Genomic DNA, 23,768 nt, shown 5'->3' with positions numbered 1-23,768 from the left:
CTGCCCAAATGTGTGCACAAAAAAAAAAAATCAAGGATAGCATTCTGTATACTTTGTAAAACAGTTGCTGCATTACTAGTTTTAACTTAATTGGAGTATGACCAAACTCATTTTTGTAATGGGTACCTGGTGGCTCAAAGTACATCTTGGTACTGTTGAGTTTCTGGGCACTTAAATGTCTTCAAAAGGTAAGAAGGTGCCCCATCACTTTTACATATGTGGGTTGTTGTTTTTTAAAGATCAAATCTGTCACTAAATTTGGTTTGTCAAAACACCTTTCACTTCTATACTTTTTAATTCTTCAGTTAATCACCTTTCTTTCCAGTCTTTAGGTGAATATTAGGAATTTGCTGTCCAACCATTTGTTGGTCTTTAAACTGCAAAAGAAGTTACCTTGTATTGAAGAAAAATAAAGTGCATTTTTATGAAAGCTGAAGTCTGTCTTGTATTATTTTAATGCTATGATTTCTTTGAAATTAGGGTGTGCAGTGGTAATTAAGATTGTGGTTGTGAAACATGAAGTTGCTCTTACTTGGGATGAAAAATGTCTCTTGTTGAACAAAGTACTTTGAGAGAGAGAAATGGAAAAGGTAGCAGTTTATTGTACCTGCTTATATTGGTGACAGTGTTTAGATTTCACCCATGACTGCTGCTGTATAGAAACACCAAACTTTCTATTATTTGTACGTGCATTACTTTCCCCTCTAAAGAGTCAAGTGAAGTTAACTGTTTTGCGGTTTGTATTTGTGATTCTGCTCTAAGATTTAGCATAGCTAACCTTCATTCCCTTCTCCATACAGCACCCTCCCTTGGTTATTTATTTATTTATTTTATTTATTTATATACCGCCCTAAGCCCAAAGGCTCTCTGGGCGGTGTACAAAAAGATAAAAACAAGCACAATATATAAATACAATAAATACAATAAATCAAGAAACAAAACAAACAACAAAAGAACCAAACAACATCCAAAATACAGAAATGCTGTTAAAATACACTTTAAAATGCCTGGGAGTATAAAAAGGTTTTCACCTGGTGCCGAAAAGACTGTTATGAGCAGTCTCTTCTTTCCCTATCACCCCTCTTCTGAACTTTTCTTTTCTCCCACAAAAAATCCCATCAGACTTTTTAAACTCTTCTTGCACTGGCAGCCTAATCTTATAACGTCTATCAGCTTTCCTCTAAAGAGTCCCACTGTGCCTTGGAAAAGGAAACTTGTCATGTTTTAAATGCTAAAATGGGAAACGCTTGCCTGTTTTATTATGTTCTTTTAACAATATTTATACAAATCAACAAAAACCTCTACGCAGCTAACAAAATGAAATATTAATATGGATAAAATCAAACATTAAAAATAAGTTGACATAAAATTTCTCAAAATATAAATAAAACAAATACACAATAAAATTACATGTTCACCTACCATTAGGTATATAATATTTAAATTATTTCCTCACTCCTGTAGGTCAAACAGGACATCAAGCAGAATGGAAAGAGAACTGAACATTATATATACAAATAGGTCTAGATGGCATACACATTTTTATTTGTATATGTTTTGCTATTAAAGCTACATACAGTTTGTTCAAGGTATGCATGGTAGGCATATAAACAACCACTTAACGTTTGTGTTAACAGTTGCCTCCAGATTACCATGTATAATGGTGATAGTGAACAGAACAATATTTTTTGTTCTAAGTCTGTTGAGCTACATACCTATCATGGTAAATGTGCGAGAAGGCAGGCTGTGAAATCTCATTAGGTCTTTTAAGTGTGTCCGATAGACAAAAAATAATTACCAAAGTGAGTTTACAGAAAATGCATGTGGGGAAAATAAATTATGCTGTTAGCATGTGCAGCTACCAAAACAGCAGAGTACTCGCACATTCAGTCACAGACACTGTTTATGCACCAGTGAAAACTGCACAATTGAGCACCATATCTCAAAACAGCATCATATTTCTACTCTAGGAAACTCATATGCACCTGACTTGGATGTTCTTCACTTTTCTGCTCTCTAATTTTTATAAAATGTCTAGAATATGTGGTTGCTGAAATATATTACAAGCCTGAGGGCAGGCTCTGGGAGTCTTTTTGTCTAGGGTGGGAAATAAAAAATCACAGAAGCAACTACCTCTTCAGGATCATTCCTCCAAGAATGAACTCAGCTGGCGAGTGGCAGCTTGCTTTGTGGAAACTCCAAAGCTATTAGAAATATGCAAAAAGTTTTAAGTGGGAACGGAGAAGCTGTGGGGGTGGAGGGGAAATGGAAAACTGGGTTGTTATTGGTAAGGAGTATTCTAGAAGAGCACAGCTGGCTGGCTGGCTGAAATATTGAACAGGAGTGTTTCATATTCTTGTGTTACAGGGTCTAGTACAGGTAGATGCTCTGCTATTCCTTAATTTCAGCCTCTCCCCCCTGTTAGGAAACACTTGACACTTGGCAGCAAAATTTGCACATTCCATTAGTAACACATAAGCAACCTTCATGCAGGCCCCTCCAAAAAAACCGCACTGGCTGACTCTGTTCTGAAACTGCTTTTTCATATGTCCTGTGGATTTGTGTGAAGGACTTTGAGAGTATACTACAGAGGGGCCCCACTCATACGGCGGGTTACGTTCTGGAACCCTGCTGTAAAGTGAAAACCGCTGTAAAGCGGAATCCATTGAATAGAATGGTGCGGGATGCCAGAAAACCGCCATAAAAGCGGAACAAATGCTGTATGAGTGAGGCTTTAGTCTAATTGCATCTAATTGAGACAGCTGTATTAGCGAATCGCTGTAAAGCGGGGCCCTACTGTATCCCCTAGCTAGAATGTACAGTCTACATTTAGTAAGTTGTCTTGTTGGAATTTAGGAGAAGAGCATCATTTTTGGGGCTCAATACAAACTTGTAGCATGAGCTCCATCCCATGCACATATCTTGATCCCATCTCATACATATAATCTTGTGAAATTCTATCAACTCTGAAATTTCACCATGGCCTACACTGAGACTTGTATACCATTCTCCAGAACACACACAGCCTTTTGCTTGTTCAATACAACCCTGAATGAAAAACAGTCTTGCAAAGCTTGCAAACTGTTTGGCAACTTATTTGCCCTAACAAAGATAAGTAGCCTGTTGGATGTTAAAAAATTATTCTAATGATCAACATGGCTTTAAAACAGTACAGACTAATTAATTTTAAGGTTAAGCATGTCCAAAGGTTGGGAATTATGCAAATTATGCTCCAGCTACATTTGGGGTGATTGGGGAATGCTGCCTTAACGTTTTCTTTCTCTGGCCTTATACATTGTAGAACTATGAGTTATCTCCTCAAAGTAAGATATTCAGTAAATACAAAGTAGCTGTCAAGATTTAGTAGCAAGTCAAGTTGCTTAGCTGCCAATTAAGTTAAGCATCAGTTGGGCATGCCTCCTGAGAAAAGGGTGCTGTATTAGTAAGAGTGGATGTGCCTGCCTTAAATCTACCATTCAAGGTATGATAACCTCATACCTTAGTGTGCAACCCAATACATGTGTACTCAGAAGTAACCCCTCTATTGGGTTCAATGGGACTTACTCCCAGGAAAGTGTGTATTGGATTGCAGCTTTAGTGTGTTAGCCCCATGATTTAGGGGAATTGTTTTCTTGTGGCATAGTATTCCACCCCACTGCCACCGAAAAGACAGCTAGTAGCATTTCTCCTCTCAGCCCATCCCCATTTTATTTTATCACAAGCTTCTGAGGAAAGGTAGGCTGAGAGTCACTGGCCCAAGATCACTCAAACATTGTGATGAAGTGGGATTTGAGCCTAGTTCCCCCTCCACCAAGAGAGCCAGTGTACTGTAGTGGTTAGAATGTTGGACTATGACCTGGGAGACCAGGGTTTTAATCCCCACATAGCCATGAAGCTCACTGGGTGACCTTGGGCCAGTCACTGCCTCTCAGAGGAAGGCAGTGGTAAACCCCTTCTGAATACTGCTTACCATGAAAACCCTATTCATAGGGTCACCATATGTCAGAATCGACTTGAAGGCAGTCCATTTTAATTTCCCCACCCATTTAATTGGAGAGTCATTATACAGTGAGACTTTTTTTGCGTAAACATGCATAGGATTGGACATCTTCAGTTCACCAACACACTGATGCAGGCAGCCCAAGCGCTCAAAAAGTTCCACCGAGTTTAACTGAAGACTGGTTTATTGTAAAAGCGCCTCCTGAAAAGTTTGCTCTTTTTTTTGTATGAATACGCCGGAGGGGGGGGGGATCAAGTTGCAATCTTCTGCACATTTGTTGGGGAATAAGGCTTATCGAAGTGAGTCTTAAGTTAAATAGGCCTTACTCCCCAATACATGTGCAGAAGATTGCAACATTATTATTATTTTGCATATTCACACAAAATGTGCAGGACCTTTTTAGGTTGCGGTTTTAGAAACTAGCGGCTTGGTCTTGCCCACTTAGCTTTTCACCTCCGGGTCATGAGGCGGAGACAGTAGGACGCCACGCGATACAAATTCGCTTCTCGGATGTGAAGGTTGGAGGCGCTAGGTTCAATCCGAGCTAAATTGAGCTCTGCTTTTCACCCGGAAGCTGTTGAACACGGAGAGGCAGCCACGGAAGGGTGATGGGTACTGCTGAGAGAGGGGCGGACGGCTCGGGAACCGGGGCTGTTATTACCCTGTTCTCTCTCCCTGAGGCGAGCGGGCAGATGGGGGAGTCCTTGCCCTAGCTCAGACTTGCTGCTCTACAGCGGCGTGAGGAGCCTTTCCTTCCGGTGCAATATGTTCAAGAGAATGGCTGAGTTTGGGCCTGACTCGGGGGGAAGAGTGAAGGTGCGAGCGCCGGGGACTGAAAGGAAGGCTATGAGTGCGGGGCGGGGGGGTTCGCGCTTTTTCAGAAAGTGCCGGTCGGTTCTATGTCGTCTCGCTAACGGTTACTTTGACGGCCAGGTAGATTCCAAAATCCTGCTGGGATGCTAGAGGGGAGAGATAATAGGAAGAGGCAATGTAATTCAGTGGTACAGCCGTGGCTTTGAGCGTGGAAGGTCCAGAATTCGATTCTCTGTCGCCAGTTAAAAAGATCCTTGGTGACATGAAAAATCCTTATATGAGAAGGTGTCAGTCAGAATAGACAACAGTAGGCTCCAAAAGGCAAATACTACAATGGTTTAAGGCAGCTTTTTATGCTCATCCTTGTTTCTCATTCGATCTCTTTTAATTTAAAGGTGATGCTGGAGATTCCCCCCCTCCCGTTTTTGTACTTTTGAACTTGCTTCTTTCTAATATATATATACCCATCCATCTCTCTGTAGGACTATAGCTACTTTATCCGTTATTCTACACTAGCATCGTTAAAATAGTTTGAAGTGCTTGCTCTTTGAGGCTATTTCTGGATTTCCATGCCTTGGGCGGTGTGCATATTAAATAGTGGCTTCAGAAGCTGTAGGGAAGGAATCCACAAAACCATCACAAATGGTCTTTTTTTTTAGGTCTGTTACCCAATTAAAAAAAACATTTTGTCAATTTTTACCAATACGCAAGACCTGTGTAAATCTGCATATGAGTAAAAAAAACTCTGCCACAGATATTGTACTATTTTTAAAAGGGCATTTTTTATTTTGAAATATTGGCACCCTGCCTACTAACTGAATTTCTTGAGGTGGCTTATAATACATTTAAAATGCAATAAAATAAGTGTTGATATGATGGTTACTAAAGTGTATAGATGTTTCACCCTTAGTTCTCTGATATTCCGAGAAGTGCCACTCTGTTGTTGAAACTTCTAGCCTGGGACAGACTAGCAGACGGTTGTTACTGCCTCACAGGCCAAGGCTTCCTCACTGATGTCTGTTGCTGTCTCTCCCATTCTCTTGCTCTTGTTGTTGATGCTGGAGGGGGCGGCAAAGCAAAGATGTTGAAAGCCTGTCTCCCAGCACTGGATGTTCCAGCTGCCCCTCTGCTATGAAATCTCTGGCCCACAGGAGGTCTACTAGGAAATAATCCCAGCCCAGACATGGCTGCTTAAATGTTTTAAATTTTTCTTTAAAAATTGCCTAGTTCATTGCCACAGGGCACTATCATGTCCTCAGTGCCATTCAACATCTATATGAAGCTGTTGGGAGCGGCTATCAGGAGTTTTGGAGCAAGGTACCATCAGTATGCTATGCTGATGATACCCCGCTCCATTTCTCCATTACATCTAAATCAGGAGGGGCTGTGCAAGCCCTGGACTGGTGTCTGGATGCAGTGGTGGACTGAGGGTCAATAAACTGAACTTGAACCCTGGAACAGTGGAGGCCTTTTGGGTGGGTGGTTCCTGACATCGCCTGTCTTGGATGGGGTTGCTGTTACACAGTGTGGGGGTACTTCTTGATCCATCTCTGTCACTAGAGGCTCACATGAACTCTTGTGGCCAGTGGTACTTTCTTCCAACTTTGACTGGTATGCCAAATGTGACAATTCTTGGACTGTGACAGCCTGACCCCAGTGGTCCAGGTGTTGGTAACCTCAAGACTCAATTACGGTAACACGGTTTATGTGGGGCTGCCCTTGTATCTGGTCTGGAAGCTGCAAATAGTGCAAAATGCAGTGGCTACACTGCTTACAGGAGAAGATTACTGACAACATGTTACCCTGCTATTGAAAGCGCTGCACTGGTTACCAGTTTGTTGCCAGGCACAATGTACTTGTGCTAATGCATAAAGCCCTAAACAACTTGGGCCCAAAGTGCCTTAAGGATCATCTGACTACATATGTTCCATCTTAATCACTGAGATCTGATGGGGTGCTTTTGGTGGTTTCCCGCGCCCCTGAGGGTTGGCTGGCCTCCACCTTTAGTGTGAAAGTCCCTGCCCTGTGGACCTCCCTACCAATAGAAGTTCAGCAGAAACCATCCCTCCTTTCTTTCAGGTGTCTGTTAAAACCCAAACTTTTTAGACAGGCCTTTTAACATGATTTTCTACCCACACACACACCCTAGTCAATACAGTGTTATTGATGTTTAATATTGTTTTTATTTAGATATATATTTTTTGTGCCTTTGTATGTTGTAAGCCACCTGGACATACTCCATGAAAAGTGTGGCTTACAAATACTTTAATAAATTATGGGCAGTTATTTAGTTGTTCAGAAGGCTTTTAATCAGTTAATTGGCTAAAGCTGCAATCCAATACACACTTACCTGGGAGTAAGTCCCATTGAAGCCAGTGGAGTGTAGTTCTGAGTAGACATGTATTGGGTTGCAGCCTAAGCGTGTGTAGGGTTGGACTGTGCGTGTTGTGTCCTGAGTCTCTCCATAATGCCATGGTCTTCTTTTGTTTACTTGTTTGTTCATGTCTATCCTCTCATCATGATACTCAGGGCACTGCATGTGTGAGTACAATACTGCGTTCTCAGTCAGTCTCCCATCTAGGTGTTGACTGGAACCAGAACCAGACCTGCTTAGCAACTACTTGATGTTTATTTCAGAAAGGGTGTATATGTGAACAAGTAATGTTTCCCACTATCACCAAATTGGAACCTCAACATTATGGTGGATTTTGGAAGTTGCATCTACTTAGCAAGTTTTAGAACGTACTCTAGTTAGAAATTTAGAAAATGATATTTTGTTATTTAGACTTAGTCAGTTTGAATTTCTTAAAACAAAAACCAATGAAGCGCTCACTGTCATTCTCAACTAAGTATATATTTTGGTGTATAATGGAAGAAAGTAAGTTTATCTGAAAAGTGTGTTTTTCTGTTAAGCAGATTTCTGAAAAAATATTTTGTATATCTCTTTCCTGTTTGAAGGGTGTTACTATTGTGAAACCTATAGTTTATGGGAATGTTGCACGCTATTTTGGGAAGAAGCGAGAAGAAGATGGACACACACATCAGTGGACAGTTTATGTTAAGCCTTATAGAAATGAGGTAAGCAAAACATTCTCTGATAATTGTATATAGCACACATGGTCACATGTGCAAACTTTAATTTTCTGTTCTTTCCTGATCTCTTGAATACTGTTGATGTTTTAAATATTCATGAGATAACTATGTATGCAGCTTTCAAGACCAGGAACTATACAGTAGAATAAACAAAATGGTGACTACAGAAGAAAAGATATAGGGAATACTCTTGGAAAGATTACAATATAAAGAAATTGGGTAGTTCAAATTCTCCTTAGGTTGTCATCTGAAGTGTCTTTATGTGGAATGCACTTAATTTTTTTGTAAATACGCTTAGTATTGGGGGCTTGTTTCTGAAAGCATCTTAGGGAAAAACTAGATTAGAGGTCATACAAATATTGCAAGCATCAGCAGTGTAAAAACTGCTAATATCGTGTAAGTAAATTTGTGGTAGGCTATGAGGGGACTAAAAGAGAACAAAGAAACACTATAAAGTATATTAGTAAACGTGTAATTGTTGGCTGTGTTTGTCCTAGGATATGTCTGCTTATGTAAAGAAAATCCAATTTAAGTTGCATGAAAGCTATGGTAATCCATTGAGAGGTATGGCTTAATTTTGTTTAGTAGATACAACACTTGAATTAGTTTTCAGAGAAGATGGGGCTTATGTTACTTCTTTTGGTCTATTTTAGTTGTAACTAAACCACCATACGAAATCACTGAAACAGGCTGGGGTGAATTTGAAATCATCATCAAGATATTTTTTATTGATCCTAATGAAAGACCTGTGAGTATTCATACTAGCAATAGCAAAGAGCTGCTTTTCATATATGATTATACTGAAGAAACCAAACTCTGTTTCATATTAGTTGCAGTATATCAGCTGCCATAAGCATTGCTAGAGTCCATTGAGGATTCCTTTGACTTTTAAATGTTGCTTGTAGTGTTGCAGTTTGCCCTATAATACTATTATGATGAGAGAAATGGGGCTTGCTGAAATTCTGTATTTTAAGCACTGTTTGTCATGAGCCCTGTGGTGCGTTCCTGGACTGGTTAGGAAGAGGAAGAAATAGAATGGGATCGAGAGGAGGGGCCCAGCGGGTTGCAGCAGGGGAGGACTGAAACAGGAGGCTTCAGCACTTTTGACAATGACCCTCCACCCCTTAACTCCAGTTACAACTGAAGAAACAATGTCTGACAATGAGTCAGCCGCTTCTCCCCCCCCCATTCACCCAAGCCGTTGCCGTACACACCTGTTCTAGAGGAGGAGGAGCCAGAGACTCAGCTAGAGCCAACGTCCAAGGAAGATCTCAATGAAGTGCCACCATCGCCAAAGATACACAGTCAGATGAACAGGCGTGCACAGATAGTGCCAGCTTTTCAACTTAGGAGGAGTGCTCAGTTGCGCATGCGGTCCTATTCAGAGAAGCATTCACCACTCATAGAGGGAGCCTGCCCTGACCCTGCTTGAAGGACCTCAAGGGGTGTGTCTGATTGCTGCAACAACTCCCTTAGCTTGAGTAGTCTTGTCTAGTTATAGTATGTAGAGATGCAGAAATCTATGTAACCTGTAAGCTGATCTATGAAATGTTTTAAGCTGAAATTCCACATTAAACATAACGGAAAAAAACACACCAGTGAGTCTGAGCCTGAATTCAATGGAATTGGCCAGGACACAGTTGAAGGCATAAGAGCCCAGAGATAGTGGCGTCCCTAATTTGTGTGCCAAGCACAATTAGTGTGCACATGCTTATTTAGTTTGTAAAGAATACTAGTTTTCTAAATACTGTCATGACATAGGTTGTTTTATTTGTCCAGTGCCTTGTGTCAGGCCAGTGAAAGTTTTGAAAGTTGATTTATAAAGAATTATGGAAAAATACTTGGGAGGGTTGTTGGGTTTTTAAAAAGAAGCTGAATTCATTAGCTGTAACTAAATACAGTAAATGCTTCTGTCCCTGAATGGATGCTGCCTTAGTGTTAACCATTGTGGATCTGGCCTGTATAAAGTTAAAATAATTCCTCTTGTGCAGGTTAAAAATTTATTTTAGTGTAGTAAACATATGTCTTTGTCTTGCACAGGTGACACTGTATCACTTGCTAAAGCTGTTTCAGTCTGACACTAATGCAATCCTGGGGAAGAAAACCGTAGTTTCTGAATTTTATGATGAGATGGTAAGAAAATAAAAGTATAATGGAAAACAATAGTCTGAGCCAGTATAATAAAAAAATTAATTTATTTATTTTAGATATTTCAGGATCCTACTGCTATGATGCAGCAACTGCTGACTACATCTCGTCAGTTAACACTTGGTGCTTATAAGCATGAAACAGAGTGTAAGTTCTGAATGCTAATACTATATGTGAATTTTAGATGAATTAGAACTTGGACATCTTTGCAATTGTTTTGAAGATAAAAGTCATAACTGTACATAAAATTCTGCTTTTGCAACTTGTCCAAATTATGTAAAATTGGCTTTATATTTTATATGAAATGTTTATTTTTCTGTTATGATGGATACTGCTCTTCACTGTATGTGGGGTAGAATATACTGACAAGTTCCCCCCAAAAACCCTTCTGATTCCTACTGTTGCTGTCATTCCAGATATAGAACAATAAATATGGAGGGGCTGGTTCTGTATAGTAGTAATTTTGAAGTGCACAGTGACAGCACTTAAGTAGCACATGGGTTCTCCTACCTAAAAGTGAAAAAGAATCTCACATCCAGACTGTTAACATTATGCATATTCTAGAGTCTTTAAATAGCACTTATATACAACAATTGATTTAAATTATTTTTTAGGAAGTCATAGAGTTGTAAATGACAAAGGTCACCTAGTCATCCCCTGCCAGTGCAGGAAATCCACTACTATAGCATCCCTGATAGGTGGCCATACAGCCTCTGCTTAAAAGCTTCTAACAAAGAAGTGTACACCACTCTCCAAGGCAGTCTTTTCCATGGTCAAACAGTTTGAACAGTCAAGAAATCCTTGCTAAGATTTCGTCCAAATCTTTTTTCCTGAATTTGTTGGTTCAGGTACTACCCTCTGGAGCAAATAGTGTCTTAGAAATCAAGCTTGTCAAATACATGCAAAAAAGATCACATCTGAATGTCCATCTAAGCTGTTTCCATCTATTGGATTCTAAAGAAAATAAAGTAGATCAGAAAGAGTTAATTGATTTTTCCAAATGTTCAACTGTGCTTTGGAGTTGTCTTAGTAATATGCATATGTCTGTCTTGCTCTTAGTTGCCAATGTAGAAGTAAAAACCAGGGAGAAGCTGGAAGCTGCCAAAAAGAAAACCAGTTTTGAGATTGCAGAACTTAAAGAAAGATTAAAAGCAAGTCGTGAAACTATCAACTGCTTGAAAAATGAAATCAGGAAACTTGAGGATGATGATCAGTCTAAAGACATATAACAAGTACATACATTTTGCAGGGTCTAAAAGTGAAGCCTATTGTTATCATGGAACCAACAATGTATCTTCTAAAAAATTTTAAGGGCAAAATGTGTTCCAAAGGTTTTTTGAGGAGAAAGGGGAACTTTTTGTATGTAACATTTCACTAATTAAAAGTTTAATAATAAAATATTTTCATAGTTTAATTACAATTGTCTTCCCATTTTTCTTATTAAATAGTGTGGTTCTCTGTAAAAATTAGGGTTTTTTTTTAAGTTGTCTTTGTGGAACAGTATTCCACACACAAGCATGTTCATATTGTAGTTTACTGAGCCGGGTATGAAATCCCTTCACAATATATGTGTTAAAGTACTAGTTTACTTGATACAATCCGTTTACCTGGATAGAAGAAAAATTGTTTCATTTGTATATGAAGTAAGTCTGCCTCTGCTTCCAAACTAGTCAGAATTGTCTGATAAAGCTGTTGTTGAAGAATCAATTATGGATTTTACATTGACAGATTATAAAGCTGATTATTCATGACCCTATGTGAATTGGAGACAGTAACTATGTTTTATTGCTTTGAGTTTCATGAATAAATTTTTATGGGAACTGCCTTGCATATTTTTTCTTTGGTATTACAAAGTATATACAGCATAGAAACAGTTATTTTGTAATAAATTAATGTATACACATAAGATTTATTGAGTCACCTGACAACATGCAATTTGATGTGAACATAATTCCATTGGGCTTCTTTAGTGCAGTTCTCAAATATTTTACTAATCTTTCTTCCATTAATTTTGAGAAAAATTAGCAAATTCCTACTTTTCTGTGCAGTATGAGTAAAAAAAAAACCCCAAAAACATTTCCATGTATGGGTAGGCACAAATAAAATCACTCCATAGGTCAGGGCCACCAGCATGGCATCAGTGCAGACCCCTGGCACCCACAAGGTCCCCTCTCCCTGCTGAAATTAGGATGAAAAGAAGCATGATATTGTAGACAGTATACTCAGTTGCACTATGTGGAGGGAGCCCATGATGGATTCTGTGGTTTGGAAATGTGCCCACAGACCCCAAAAGGTTGGTGACCCCTGCCATAGATGAACCACAGACTCATTCTGAATAGAATACTTAGCTAAGTTCTGGCATTTGCCTGAACATGGAATGTTTAAATATGGGTAGGCAGTAGGAGTGCACACGCATGGAAGGTCTGCAAGAGGCTTCTATTTGCATTCTCTGGCATGAGTAGAACCCCTGATCACACAGAGGATTCTATTCTACTTCAGGAGAATGCAAATAATCCCCCCCCGTGGACTTTCTCTGCTCCACGTGGGATCCTCAGGGACAGCACATGGGGCTGATGCACACAGGCATTTGGGGCAGGGCCCTGTTCCATTTCCTCATTTTATTTTCCAAGTTTGGCGTTTCTTTTTTAAAATGTTTTTACAATAAATACAGAACAATGACAGAAAAATGCAATACAATTTACCAAAATAAAGACCAACTAATATGCTAGGTGCTTCACCAAATTCATAAACATAAATTTCCCAATAGTATTCCCAATAGTGTTATGTAGAGTTGTATTTTCTTGCACCTTATTGCACCAGTATATGATAAAAAGGCATTTTTCAACACAGTAATTGTAAACCTGACTATCCTCTCTGGTCAATTTAATAAAATACTATATCCCTCTAGTTAACCAGTCATCCAGTGTCCTTATTTCTTCCACCCCCTGAATTATAACAGATAGTTATTTGGGCTGCTGTCAATAAACGCTCAACCATTTCTCTGCCGTTGCTAGCATTGAATCTTTAATATTCCTAAATAAGGTGACTCATGGGTTTGCTAGTAAAACATACTTCATAATTTCAATTTCTTTTATGACATCTCCCAAAATTCCTTATTCTAGGACAGGTTCAAAAATGTCAAAAGTTAGCATTATGTGATATACACCTCCAAGATGAACTACTTGTTTTGTAAATGTGATTAAGACGTGTTGCTTTATTCTAGACTGATACTGATAGTGTATTGTGGGACATTCTGCTACAGGCATCTCCAGACAACTGATGGAATTTCACAATCCAGATCATTTTCCCATTTAGGTTGGTAAGAATTGATTGAAATACCTGTCTTCATAATAATTGTGTTTATTTTACTTAATAAATGCCTTGATTGTTATTTCAACATCAAATTTTCAAATTTAGTACTTTCTCAGAGAAAGCCATGTTTAGTAACTATTCCTAAACTGTAAATATTGGAAAAATACATCAAGGGAGAGGTAGGTGGAGCATGTGGGGGGGGGAAGGGTCACAGACCTGCGCAGTAGTAGGGGGTTGCTTGGGAGCTCCCTCACCATGATCCACAGCGCAGATAGCGGAAAGGACTGAAGGTAGAGCCTGACACTGATTTTTTGATTTTATACCTTCTACGTTAAATTTTACCCTTGTAGTCCCCTTTAGTACCACTCCCTATATATTATTATTATTATTATTATTAAATTTATTTATACCCCGCCTTTTGGCCAAAGGCCCTCAAGGCGGCTTACAAAGAAAAATGAACACAAGTATAAAATACATCAATGAAAGCAATACAATTTACAAAAATGATATATTTATATATGTGTGTATATATATATATATATATATATATATATATATATATATATATTGTATTTTATGTATTTTAATTTAATGTTTTTATGATTTTATTGTATACAATTTTATTATGTATGTTTGATTTTATTTTTGTAAGCCACCCTGAGTGCCCTATTATAGGGTAGAAGGGCAGGATAGAAATATTTTAAATAAGTAAGTAAAGCAGCACTACCAACCCCACCCTAAGGAGGGGCCTTTGGGCAGGGCCCAACCTGGCCACCCTCTGGTACTAGCCTTGTAAAAAATAGGGTAGGCCATAAAAACAGACCTCAAGTGTGAAAGGCCAGGGTAAAGAGGTGCGTCTGCAGCATTTGCTGAAAAACGTACAGTAAAGTTACCAGATGCACCTCTGTGGGGAGGGAGTTCCACAAGTTAGGGGCTGCCACATATAATGCCCTGTTCCGAGCCACCATTTCCCCAAACTTGTTAGGTGTTGAAGCTTCCAAGAGGGTCCCCTCTATCAGTCTTAATGTCCAAGAGGGCCTGTAGGGAAGGAGGTGGTCTTTCAAATATTTGGAACCTAAGTCATTTGGGGCTCTAAACACTCATGTGAGCATCTTGAATTAGACCTGGAAATAAACCGGCAACCAATGCAGCTGTTTTAAAACAGGTTCAAAGCTGATGACTATTTTGGACACCCCTCCACATTAAATCAGTTTCTTAACTGTCTTGCACCACGTTGTTCTGCTTTTTATGACTTGTGTCACATAAACTTGGCTAAAACTAATTTGTTTTGATCTGCCGTTCATACATTGTGCAGCAGGTGGCAACTGTGTACACAATCACACTGCTGTTTTGTTTCTTATTAATAACTTTTGTTAAGAACGACGAAAGTTCTCTCAAGGCCCATAATAAAATATAGTTGATATACTTTAGTACATTAGAAACATCTTAAAATGATGATACACTGTGACTTTTGGCCACTATGCAATGCCAATGAAACAAAAGAGCTCAAGCAACAAAATAATATGTGCATTGAAAACATTGGTTGTCCAAAAAGAAAAAAGTTGGCAGAGATGAAGTACTATTTAATGGAGAACACTATTTAGTCCTGATGCTTATAGTACAGGTTAGCTAATCGCCAGTTCAGGCACACGGTCCTTGCCTCTCCAAGACCTGAACAATTTTGGCAGCAGTGGCAATAAATAAATAAATAAATAAAATGAATTTTTTAAAAAGTAGATATGGGTGTTGGGGTGGGCAAAACCCGGTGTCCTAATGGAGATAATCTCATCTCTCGTCATCAAACTTACCATTTGATGAGAGGAAAGCAATAACGCCCCCTCCTCAGCTGATCTCCATGGATCAGCTTAGGAGGGGTTGTGTGCCTCTGTGTGACGGCCTGCTTGTTTGTATCCTTTGTGTGCACATGAGATTGTGAGATGGTCATATCCACTTTCGGCCACAACCACTGCTGGCATGCAGCCCTCAGAGGGTTGGACAAGAGTAAATGTGATCCTTGGACCAAAAAAGGTTAGCCATCCTTTTTATAGAGGGTTATAATGCAGTGCCTAATAGTCATATCCATAAACACAAGTTCAACATGATACCTTGTAGCTCTGAATTTCAAGGCTTTTCATTCTGACCCGAATTGTAGGGCATGGAAATGCATCTCTCTGACATCACTGGGACATACTTCCAAATAAAGCATTTAGTGCTGGTCATTTTTGCAACTTTCTATACTTTGTGGTTGATAACTTGATTTACAGACAATTTAGAGCAGTGGTTCTTAAACCTTTCCCCCTATGGACCACTTAAAAATTGCTGAGAGTCTTGGTGGACTACTTAATTTTCTGCCTGTTGTAGCAATTGCAAAATGTCGTGCTAGATGCTATATGACTGTGAATTCTGTTTTTACAGACACATCACTGACCACCAGAATAAAGCTGTGGTCCACAGATCACAGTTTGGAAACCCCTGATATAGAGTTTCTTATAGTAAATTAAAAAGAGGCAGTTAACAATTTCTGTGTATGAGAGAATGCAGCTATAGTAAACTGAACTTGAAGAAACATAGTATGCATATTGTTAGGAAACATTATTTTCATTTTCTGCCTTTTCCTCTGCTTCTTCACCCACCCGACATGGTTTGTCATGACTAACCCAAGAGATGGACAGTTACTCAGTGGGAAGTAACAGTCTATATTGGAATGGAGGATTAGTTATTTAGTGATGACAGAGCACTCAGAAATGTGCATGCTATCAAGGCCAGAGAACTAATGTCTCTTCATTAAAAATTAACTGATATTAAAAAACAATTCTTAGACCAATTCTAATATGCTAACAATGTGTGGGTAGTCTGGCCTACAAAACAGTTGGTCAGAGTGTTTGAGTTTATGTATTCTCATGCATTGTGTCAACTAGATTATCCTAATCACAGCCCTAAATGTAAATGTACTGCCTTCAAGTCGATTCTGACTTATGGCGACCCTATGAATAGGGTTTTCATGACCTAGCTCACCCAAATTCTTTCTCTGTATAACTGAGCTTTAACTCAAAATCCAGCTTTCTAACCCCATCTTCCTGAATTGCCTCTCTTCCTTTACGCTGCCCGAACCCCAACATCTTTCATCCTCTGCTTCAGATTGCTACCCTTGAGGAAGAGGAAAAGACACCTCAAAAACTGCCCCATAGTATGGTATGTTTAAATATCCATGTAGCATTTAAAATTATTTAACAGTTTTGAGTAAGTACACTCAGAATTCTTGCCCATCTCAAATGTTAGTTAATGCCTTTCAGTTTCAGATGGAAGATGTCACAGTTCTCCAGGTAATCAGTGTCACTGCATCTAAAAGAGGATTTATTGCACTATTTGTTTAATTACTCTGTGATGTGCAGAAAAGGTGCGGATCAAATGCCTTCAGGTATTCTTTAAAGGATGAAGGAGCATTGGTCAAACTTACAAAATAATTGATTTTAATTTAAATAACCACAGGTTAGCTAGGAAGTGGCTACTTTAGCATTAGTTGTAGCCAAAAGAACAAAAATGTTAATATGCATATGCTTATGTGGATAAATTATTTTAATTGGATCTGAATTTCAGTTTGGGCACAGAGACAGAGACAACAGAGAGTTTGAATCATAAATTTACCTGGTTTGGAAACAGCTTGGGGTGAAAGGAGAACTACAGAGTCAATACTATTGGTCTTGGCGAATCTAATGCAGCATTATCGGTTTTGTTGCCTGTTTTTAGGAATCTGCTTGCTTCCAGTATTTGTACTTCTATAGCTAAATAAAACTATTACAAAGACAACTAGATATTCTCTAATGCTCTCTTACCTAAAGGAAACAGAACCATGTAGATACTGCCTCCAGGCTTGTCACCACTCAGGGAAGTAGGGGATGTTCAAAACGGGTGAAAAGTATAGGATTTTTGTTTCCTGTAAGAGAAACTGTGAGCTGGTGAGTGAGCCAGGATGGAGCTAATAATACCACATTTGTAAGTAATCAAAGTATCTTAATAGGAGGTCCAGCACAAAATGGATGCAGCAGTGAGGACCTTAAAGCAAGCCTAAAGGAGGAACATAAGGACAACTGTGAAGGAAAGCCTGAGAGCTGTACACAAAGAGGTAAAGACCTTGTTTGATCTGCAGACAGAACTTCACTACCAGATTTCAGCTAGGAGGATACTTTTGTGGATGAGATATAAACACTGAAATGAGCTGAGGTTAGCAAGAGATGCTTAAAGCAACAAAAAAAGCTTTCTTCAGGTACGTCCATAGGAAAAGACAGAGAAAAGAAATGGTGGCACAGCTACTCAATGAGGATGGCAAAATGGTAACAGATGACAAAGAAAAGGCAGAAGTGCTCAGTTCCTACTTTGGCTCAGTCTTCTCCCAAAAAAGGGTCTATGACCCTCCCGGGAAACATGAAGTAGAAGGGGCAGGATTGGAGCTTGAGACTGATAGACAAATGGTCAAGGAATACTTAATCACTTTGAACGAGTTCAAATCAGCAGGGCCCGATAAACTGCATCCTAGAGTATTGAAGGAACTGGCTGAAGAACTCTCAGAACCGCTGTTTATCTTTGCAAAATCATGGAGGACTGGTGAAGTGCCAGATGACTGGAAAAGAACTAACATCCCTATCTTCAAAAAGGGCAAAAAAGAGGAAGCAGGGAACTACAGACCAGTCAGTCTAACATCAATCCCTGGAAAAACTCTGGAGCAGGTTATAAAGCAGTCATTCTGTAAGCACCTTGAAAACAATGCAGTGATTACTAGGAGCCAACATGGATTTATGAAGAACAAATCCTGCCAAACTAACCATATCTCGTTTTTTGATCAGGTAACCTCCCTTGTAGACTGTGGGAGTGCTGTGGACATAATATATCTTGACTTTAGAGAAGCTTTTGACAGTGCCCCATGGGATTCTGATTAGCAAGCTAGCTAAATGTGGGCTGGATGGAACAACTATCAGGTGGATCCACAGTTGGCTCCAGAATCCTACTCAAAGAGTGCTTATCAATGGTTCCTTCTCAAACTGGGCAGAAGGAACGAGTGGGATACCACAGGGCTTGGTCCTGGGCCCAGTGCTCTTCAACATTTTTATTAATGACTTGGATGAGGAGGTACAGAGCATGCTTATCAAATTTACAGATGATACAAAATTGGGGGGCACAGCTATACCGTGGAAGACAGAAAGAAAATTCAAAGGGACCTTGACAGGCTGGAGCATTGGGCTGAAAACAACAGAATGAAATCCAACAGGGATCAATGCAAAGTTCTACACTTAGGAAAAAGAAACCAAATGCACAGTTATAAGATGGGGGATACTTGGCTCAGCAATACGACATGTGAGAAGGACCTTGGAATTGTTGTTGATCACAAGTTGAATATGAGCCAACAGTGTGATGTGGCTGCAAAAAAGGCAAATGCAATTTTAGGCTGCATTAACAGAAGTATAGTTTCCAAATCGCATGAAGCATTAGTTCCTCTCTATTCAGCACTGGTTAGGCCTCATCTTGAATACTGCATCCAGTTCTGGTCTCCGCACTTCAAGAAGGATGCAGACAAACTGGAACAGGTTCAGAGGAGGGCAACAAGGATGATTAGGGGACTAGAAACAAAGCCCTTTGAGGAGAGACTGAAAGAACTGGGCATGTTTAGCCTGGAGAAGACTGAGGGGAGATATGATAGCACTCTAGTACATGAAAGGTTGCCACACCGGGGGGGGGATCTCTTCTCAGTCGTCCCATAATGCAGGACACGGAATAATGGCCTCAAGTTGCAGGAAGCCAGATTTCAACTGAACATCAGGAAAAATGTCCTAACTGTTAGAGCCATATGACAATGGAACCAATTACCTAGAGAGGTAGTGGGCTCTCCGACACTGGAGGCATTCAAGAGGCAGCTGGACAGCCATCTGTCAGGAATGCTTTGATTTGGATTCCTGCATTGAGCAGGGGGTTAGACTTGATGACCTTATAGGCCCCTTCCAACTCTACTATTCTATGATTCTGTGAGGTTACTATAGATTCAGTTATGGGTATCTTACAGTTGTATTATCTATTCGGGTAATATACTGCAATAAAAGCCCTTGTACATTAGTATTATTTATCGTTGGAAAATAGTTGTGGATAAATATTAATTGGCAGAGGAATCATCCTACCAACATTATTATAATTAAATAAAATTTACATCCTCCCCTTCCTCCTAAAGGTGCCCAGGGCAGCAAACATATCAACAAAACAATTTAACTAACAAAAAGAGTTCTAAAAACAGTTAAAAAAATTGTAAAACACAGTTAACAGTTAAAAACGTTCTTTCATCAGTCATCTTCTGTTTGCCATTGTATACTCCATCTTCTCTATTTCATCTGAATGGCACATGCTGAGGTGAAAATATTGTATTTTCTCTCATAATAGGAAATGCTGCTGCTGCAGCATATATCTATTATATAGAATAGTCTTTAATCTGGTTCTACAGGATGCTTAGGTGGCAACAACCCTAGATCCAGTGGGACTTACTTCTGAGTAATTGTGCATAAGATCACACTGCTAGTTAGTTACCAATCCTCAAAGGACAGGGGCAATGTTCACAAATCCGTGAAACAGTAGTTGTTATGTGCCTTCATGTCAATTACTACTTATTGGCCCAAGAGATGGATTAACCAAGTGATCAAATGGTGCTTTGGGAAGAAAGCAGCAATAGAGTAATCAATCATATTACAATATTTAATTAGAGAGATTTGGCTTTCCTGCTGCCTTTACTAGGATCCTTCAAAATTGTTCACAGCTCTGAATTTGGTACACTTTATCATATGGCAGTAGAGGAATGATCTTATTCCCACCTGTTTGGAAGTGTTCTAAAGAGCACAATCTTTGTGATATCAAAAATATGGTGAATGACATGTCAGATGTGGAAGGTTACCTTCTTTCACAAGCAGTTCTATGAGTATTTTTGCCTGTGACCATTCTGACAGAAAAAAGTGTTTAAAAGGCCAGTGATGTGTGGGGTCCAGAATGGAAGCAGAGGGTGTTTATACTCCTTTGAATGCAGCCCTGTTTTTCATGTGCAAAAGTGCATCTCTCAGACATGCCCCCACAAAGGATTGTGCGAAATCATCTGGTGAGGAATGAGACTTACTCTAGCTAACTGAAGGAGGACATGGGAAAGAATAAGGAACAATTTATTTAACAGATATATTCCACTGTGTAAAAACAATTTATGCTGCTTGACTGCTCTTTAAACTACAGGGCTGGCTACTTTCTAAAACAATATAGGTCACAGGTGAAAATATGTAGTCTGTGCAGTCTAATCTCCATCACAAAAGCACCACACAATAGCTGTTCTTTCTTTTAAGAGTGCAAGGACTGGAATAATAGGGGCATGACAGGTCAAGATTGAGATGCCTTGGGAGAAAGAGAAGCAAATGCAGGCCCCAATAGCACAGATATGTGAGCAATTTAAGGCTGCAATGCAAAATATACTTAAAGTATGGACTTGCTTATGACTAAACATGGTTAAGATCAGGATGTAGGACAAGAGGTCTAAGCAGACTACCCGCTTGCAGGATATCTGGTTCTGGCTGAACCCACTCATACTAAAAACTACTAGAAAATTAGCTTTTAAACATGATAGAGATGACCATAATATACAGATTTTTATTTGTCTAATAGCACAGATGAGCTTTCACACTGTAATTGGTTTGGCCTTTTTCTGAAGATCCAGGTTATGAGCTCCACAGATCTGGCAGTAAAACAAAATTCAGAAATTGTCAGACAATGCCATTCCCAGATTTGAGGACATTTCTTCATCTCCAGTGCTGGTTTGCTAGAATCCTTGAAGGTATAGAACATACTGCATAAAAACATAATTGTAGGCACAAACCAGTTATGCACTTCTGCAGTCCTATCCAATGCATGTTTACACAAGGACGTGGAATCATATGTGCACTTGCTTCAAACTCAGTGGGACATACTTCTACATCACAATGCAAAGGACCAACTTGCACATCCCACTGATACAGTGTAACTTGCACAGTTAATACTGTATTGGTAAAACTGAAAATTAATTTGGATAGTAGGTTAAAAACCAATTCAGGATAAATTCAGTATTAGTTGTTTGGACAGTAGGTTAAAAACCCATTTAGGTGATAACCAGATAATTAGCTTTGCTCACATCAGCTGTATTTAATTGTGCACATTGTGCCAGTATGGCTATTTTTAAAATTATTATGTTCTATTTTATTTAAAATATTTGCATCCAGTTTTTCTATCAGTAAACCTCAAGGTCATTTACCATAACAGACTTTAAGTAAGCATCAGATATAAAATAAAGAGTAAGAGAAGATCGATCAAGAGAACAAAACTTTACTGTGGCACAATCAAGCCCCAAAGGTTTATTTAAAAGCCATGAAAAGTAAGCAGATAACCTCTTTGAGGATGACATTCTACAACTTAAAAAGTTTTTTCCATTAATGTGAAATCTTTCTCTTTTTTTAGCTTTTAATTTTGTTTGTCCTAAATCTCTCACTAATGTCACTTTGAACATCTCAGTTCCAGCAAAGAATCAATCAACTCATTTTGGTTCAAGGTGGAATATAATTACAAGGGTATGAACAACACTACAGATTATCCATAGCCCCAGTACTCCATATTCCTGCGGGAAGTTGTTAGGCGTGGCACAGGGAACCTTCAGATCTCTGTGCTGCTGTTGCACACAGTGAGCTACTGCCGCTACAGGGCTGGGTGTGTGTGTTCCTGGACAGGGAGGTATACTTAGGTTCCAGGATGACTCCACCTATACAGGCACCCCATTGGCTTATCCCCTGGAAGGGTTATATAAAAGTCCGGATCAGTCTGGGACTTTGCTTGGGCAACAGCAAGCTGTGCTTGGCTCTGGACCTTCTGTGCTTGGTGAAAGGCTCTCCATGGACAGCTGCATAAACCAAATCTACCTGATAATATTTTGGCATTTTGATAGTGACTTTTCTTAGCAGAAATATAAGCTGAAGAACAGAGAGAGCCCAGCGTCAGTCTGCATAAGTGTGATGGCCTATTTAGCTCCTTGCCCCCATGCACTTGCATGAATTGATACCGCTTGGTCAAATGCTACTTCCTCCACACAGCTGCGTCTATGGGGATCTATTTGAGCCAGACCAGAATCTAAAGTACATAAAGGTATTTTGGTACAGTGTATCCTTTGTCTCTACAAAGACAAATCTGTCCATGTGGCAGATTCAAGTCCCTGAATATGCCTCTCTGCCCATTTCTAACTAACCAGATCCAGGAAAGGGGAAAAGGGGCAGAGCAGCAGAAGTCCTCTGGCACCTGACATGCCTTTCCAAAGATATCTACTCACACTCATAAGTCTTTCTTAATGAAACAGAGCACCTTATTTTCTCCCATGCCTGCAGTCATACACCTGGAAATCTGCTGTTTGTGTCCTTCTCCCTCCAAAAAAGTTTCCCCCTCTTTTACAGGGCATGGTGTGCACAGGAGTTAAAAGTACTGACAAGACATGAAACTGATAAGAATGCTGGCCTTGTAGTAGTAGTTGTTGTTTAAGACAGGACTTCTAGAGGTATCCCGTATTGTTTTACTGTTTGATTACATTATTCTTAAATTGGTTTTAGGTATTTTTAAGTGATGTTTAATTGTTTTAATGCTGTAATGAGTTTAATTCTATTTTAAATGTAGATTTTTATATGTCTAAATTATATGTACCCATTTTTAGCTGTAAGCCGCCCCGAGTTCCAGTTTTGGAAAAAGGGCGGGGTATAAATAAAGATAATAATAATAATAATAACTTAGGTGCTGTGATTTCTTCAGAAAAGCGGGTAGAATCAGCAGGGCTTCCATTCCTGAACACAGTGCATAAGCAGGTTCATATGGAAGCAGTGATGCAGGAAGGTGGGAGAGTGGTGTCACAGCAGCGGCAATAACATCATCTGCTGAAGTGGTATTTGCCAGTGTTGTAAACTTAGGGCTCTGGAGGATAGCTCTGGTTTGGCACATGATCCCTTAGGCTAGGCTCAGACAGTGACTGACCCAGTCTAGTGAACTTGATGTGAATCCAGAGATGTGAATCCAGGTCACCCCAACCAAAGTCCAGTTTGCTAACCACTACACCAACCTTTTCCAGTTCACAATTACATGACCACCAGTTGATCCTAAAAAGATGGGTATTTTCCATGTAGTACTGTTATTTGGGGTGATATATATATACACACAAGCAATATGCATACATGATAGATGCCGGAGAGGGCCTTTTCAATTGTGGCCCCCAGACTTTGGAATTCCCTGCCCCAAGAATCCCACTTTGCTCCCTCCCTGATGGTCTTCCGGAAACTTGTAAAAACTATTTTGTTCTGGAGAGCCTTTGGTTGGGACTGACGGGTCAGCC

At 39.5% G+C, this 23,768-nt stretch overlaps 1 protein-coding gene across 2 annotated transcripts; it reads left to right on the top strand.

The window, feature by feature from the left end:
- Positions 1–4,524: 4,524 nt before the first annotated feature.
- On the top strand, positions 4,525–11,874 carry YEATS4 (YEATS domain containing 4). Of its 2 annotated transcripts, none has more exons than XM_061639772.1 (7): positions 4,525–4,816; positions 7,772–7,891; positions 8,404–8,470; positions 8,560–8,654; positions 9,947–10,039; positions 10,114–10,201; positions 11,114–11,874. In XM_061639772.1, the coding sequence occupies exons 1-7, from the start codon at positions 4,766–4,768 to the stop codon at positions 11,281–11,283; spliced, it is 684 nt and encodes a 227-aa protein (XP_061495756.1). In that variant the 5' UTR covers positions 4,525–4,765; the 3' UTR covers positions 11,284–11,874. The 2 variants fall into 2 exon arrangements, with proteins under 2 accessions (XP_061495756.1, XP_061495755.1); XM_061639771.1 differs by lacking the exon at positions 4,525–4,816 and adding an exon at positions 4,838–4,933.
- Positions 11,875–23,768: the final 11,894 nt, after the last annotated feature.

Source organism: Rhineura floridana, chromosome 8, assembly GCF_030035675.1.
Source record: "Rhineura floridana isolate rRhiFlo1 chromosome 8, rRhiFlo1.hap2, whole genome shotgun sequence".
NCBI classification, from domain to species: Eukaryota; Metazoa; Chordata; class Lepidosauria; order Squamata; family Rhineuridae; genus Rhineura; species Rhineura floridana.
This window is presented reverse-complemented; position numbering and strand designations above follow the sequence as displayed.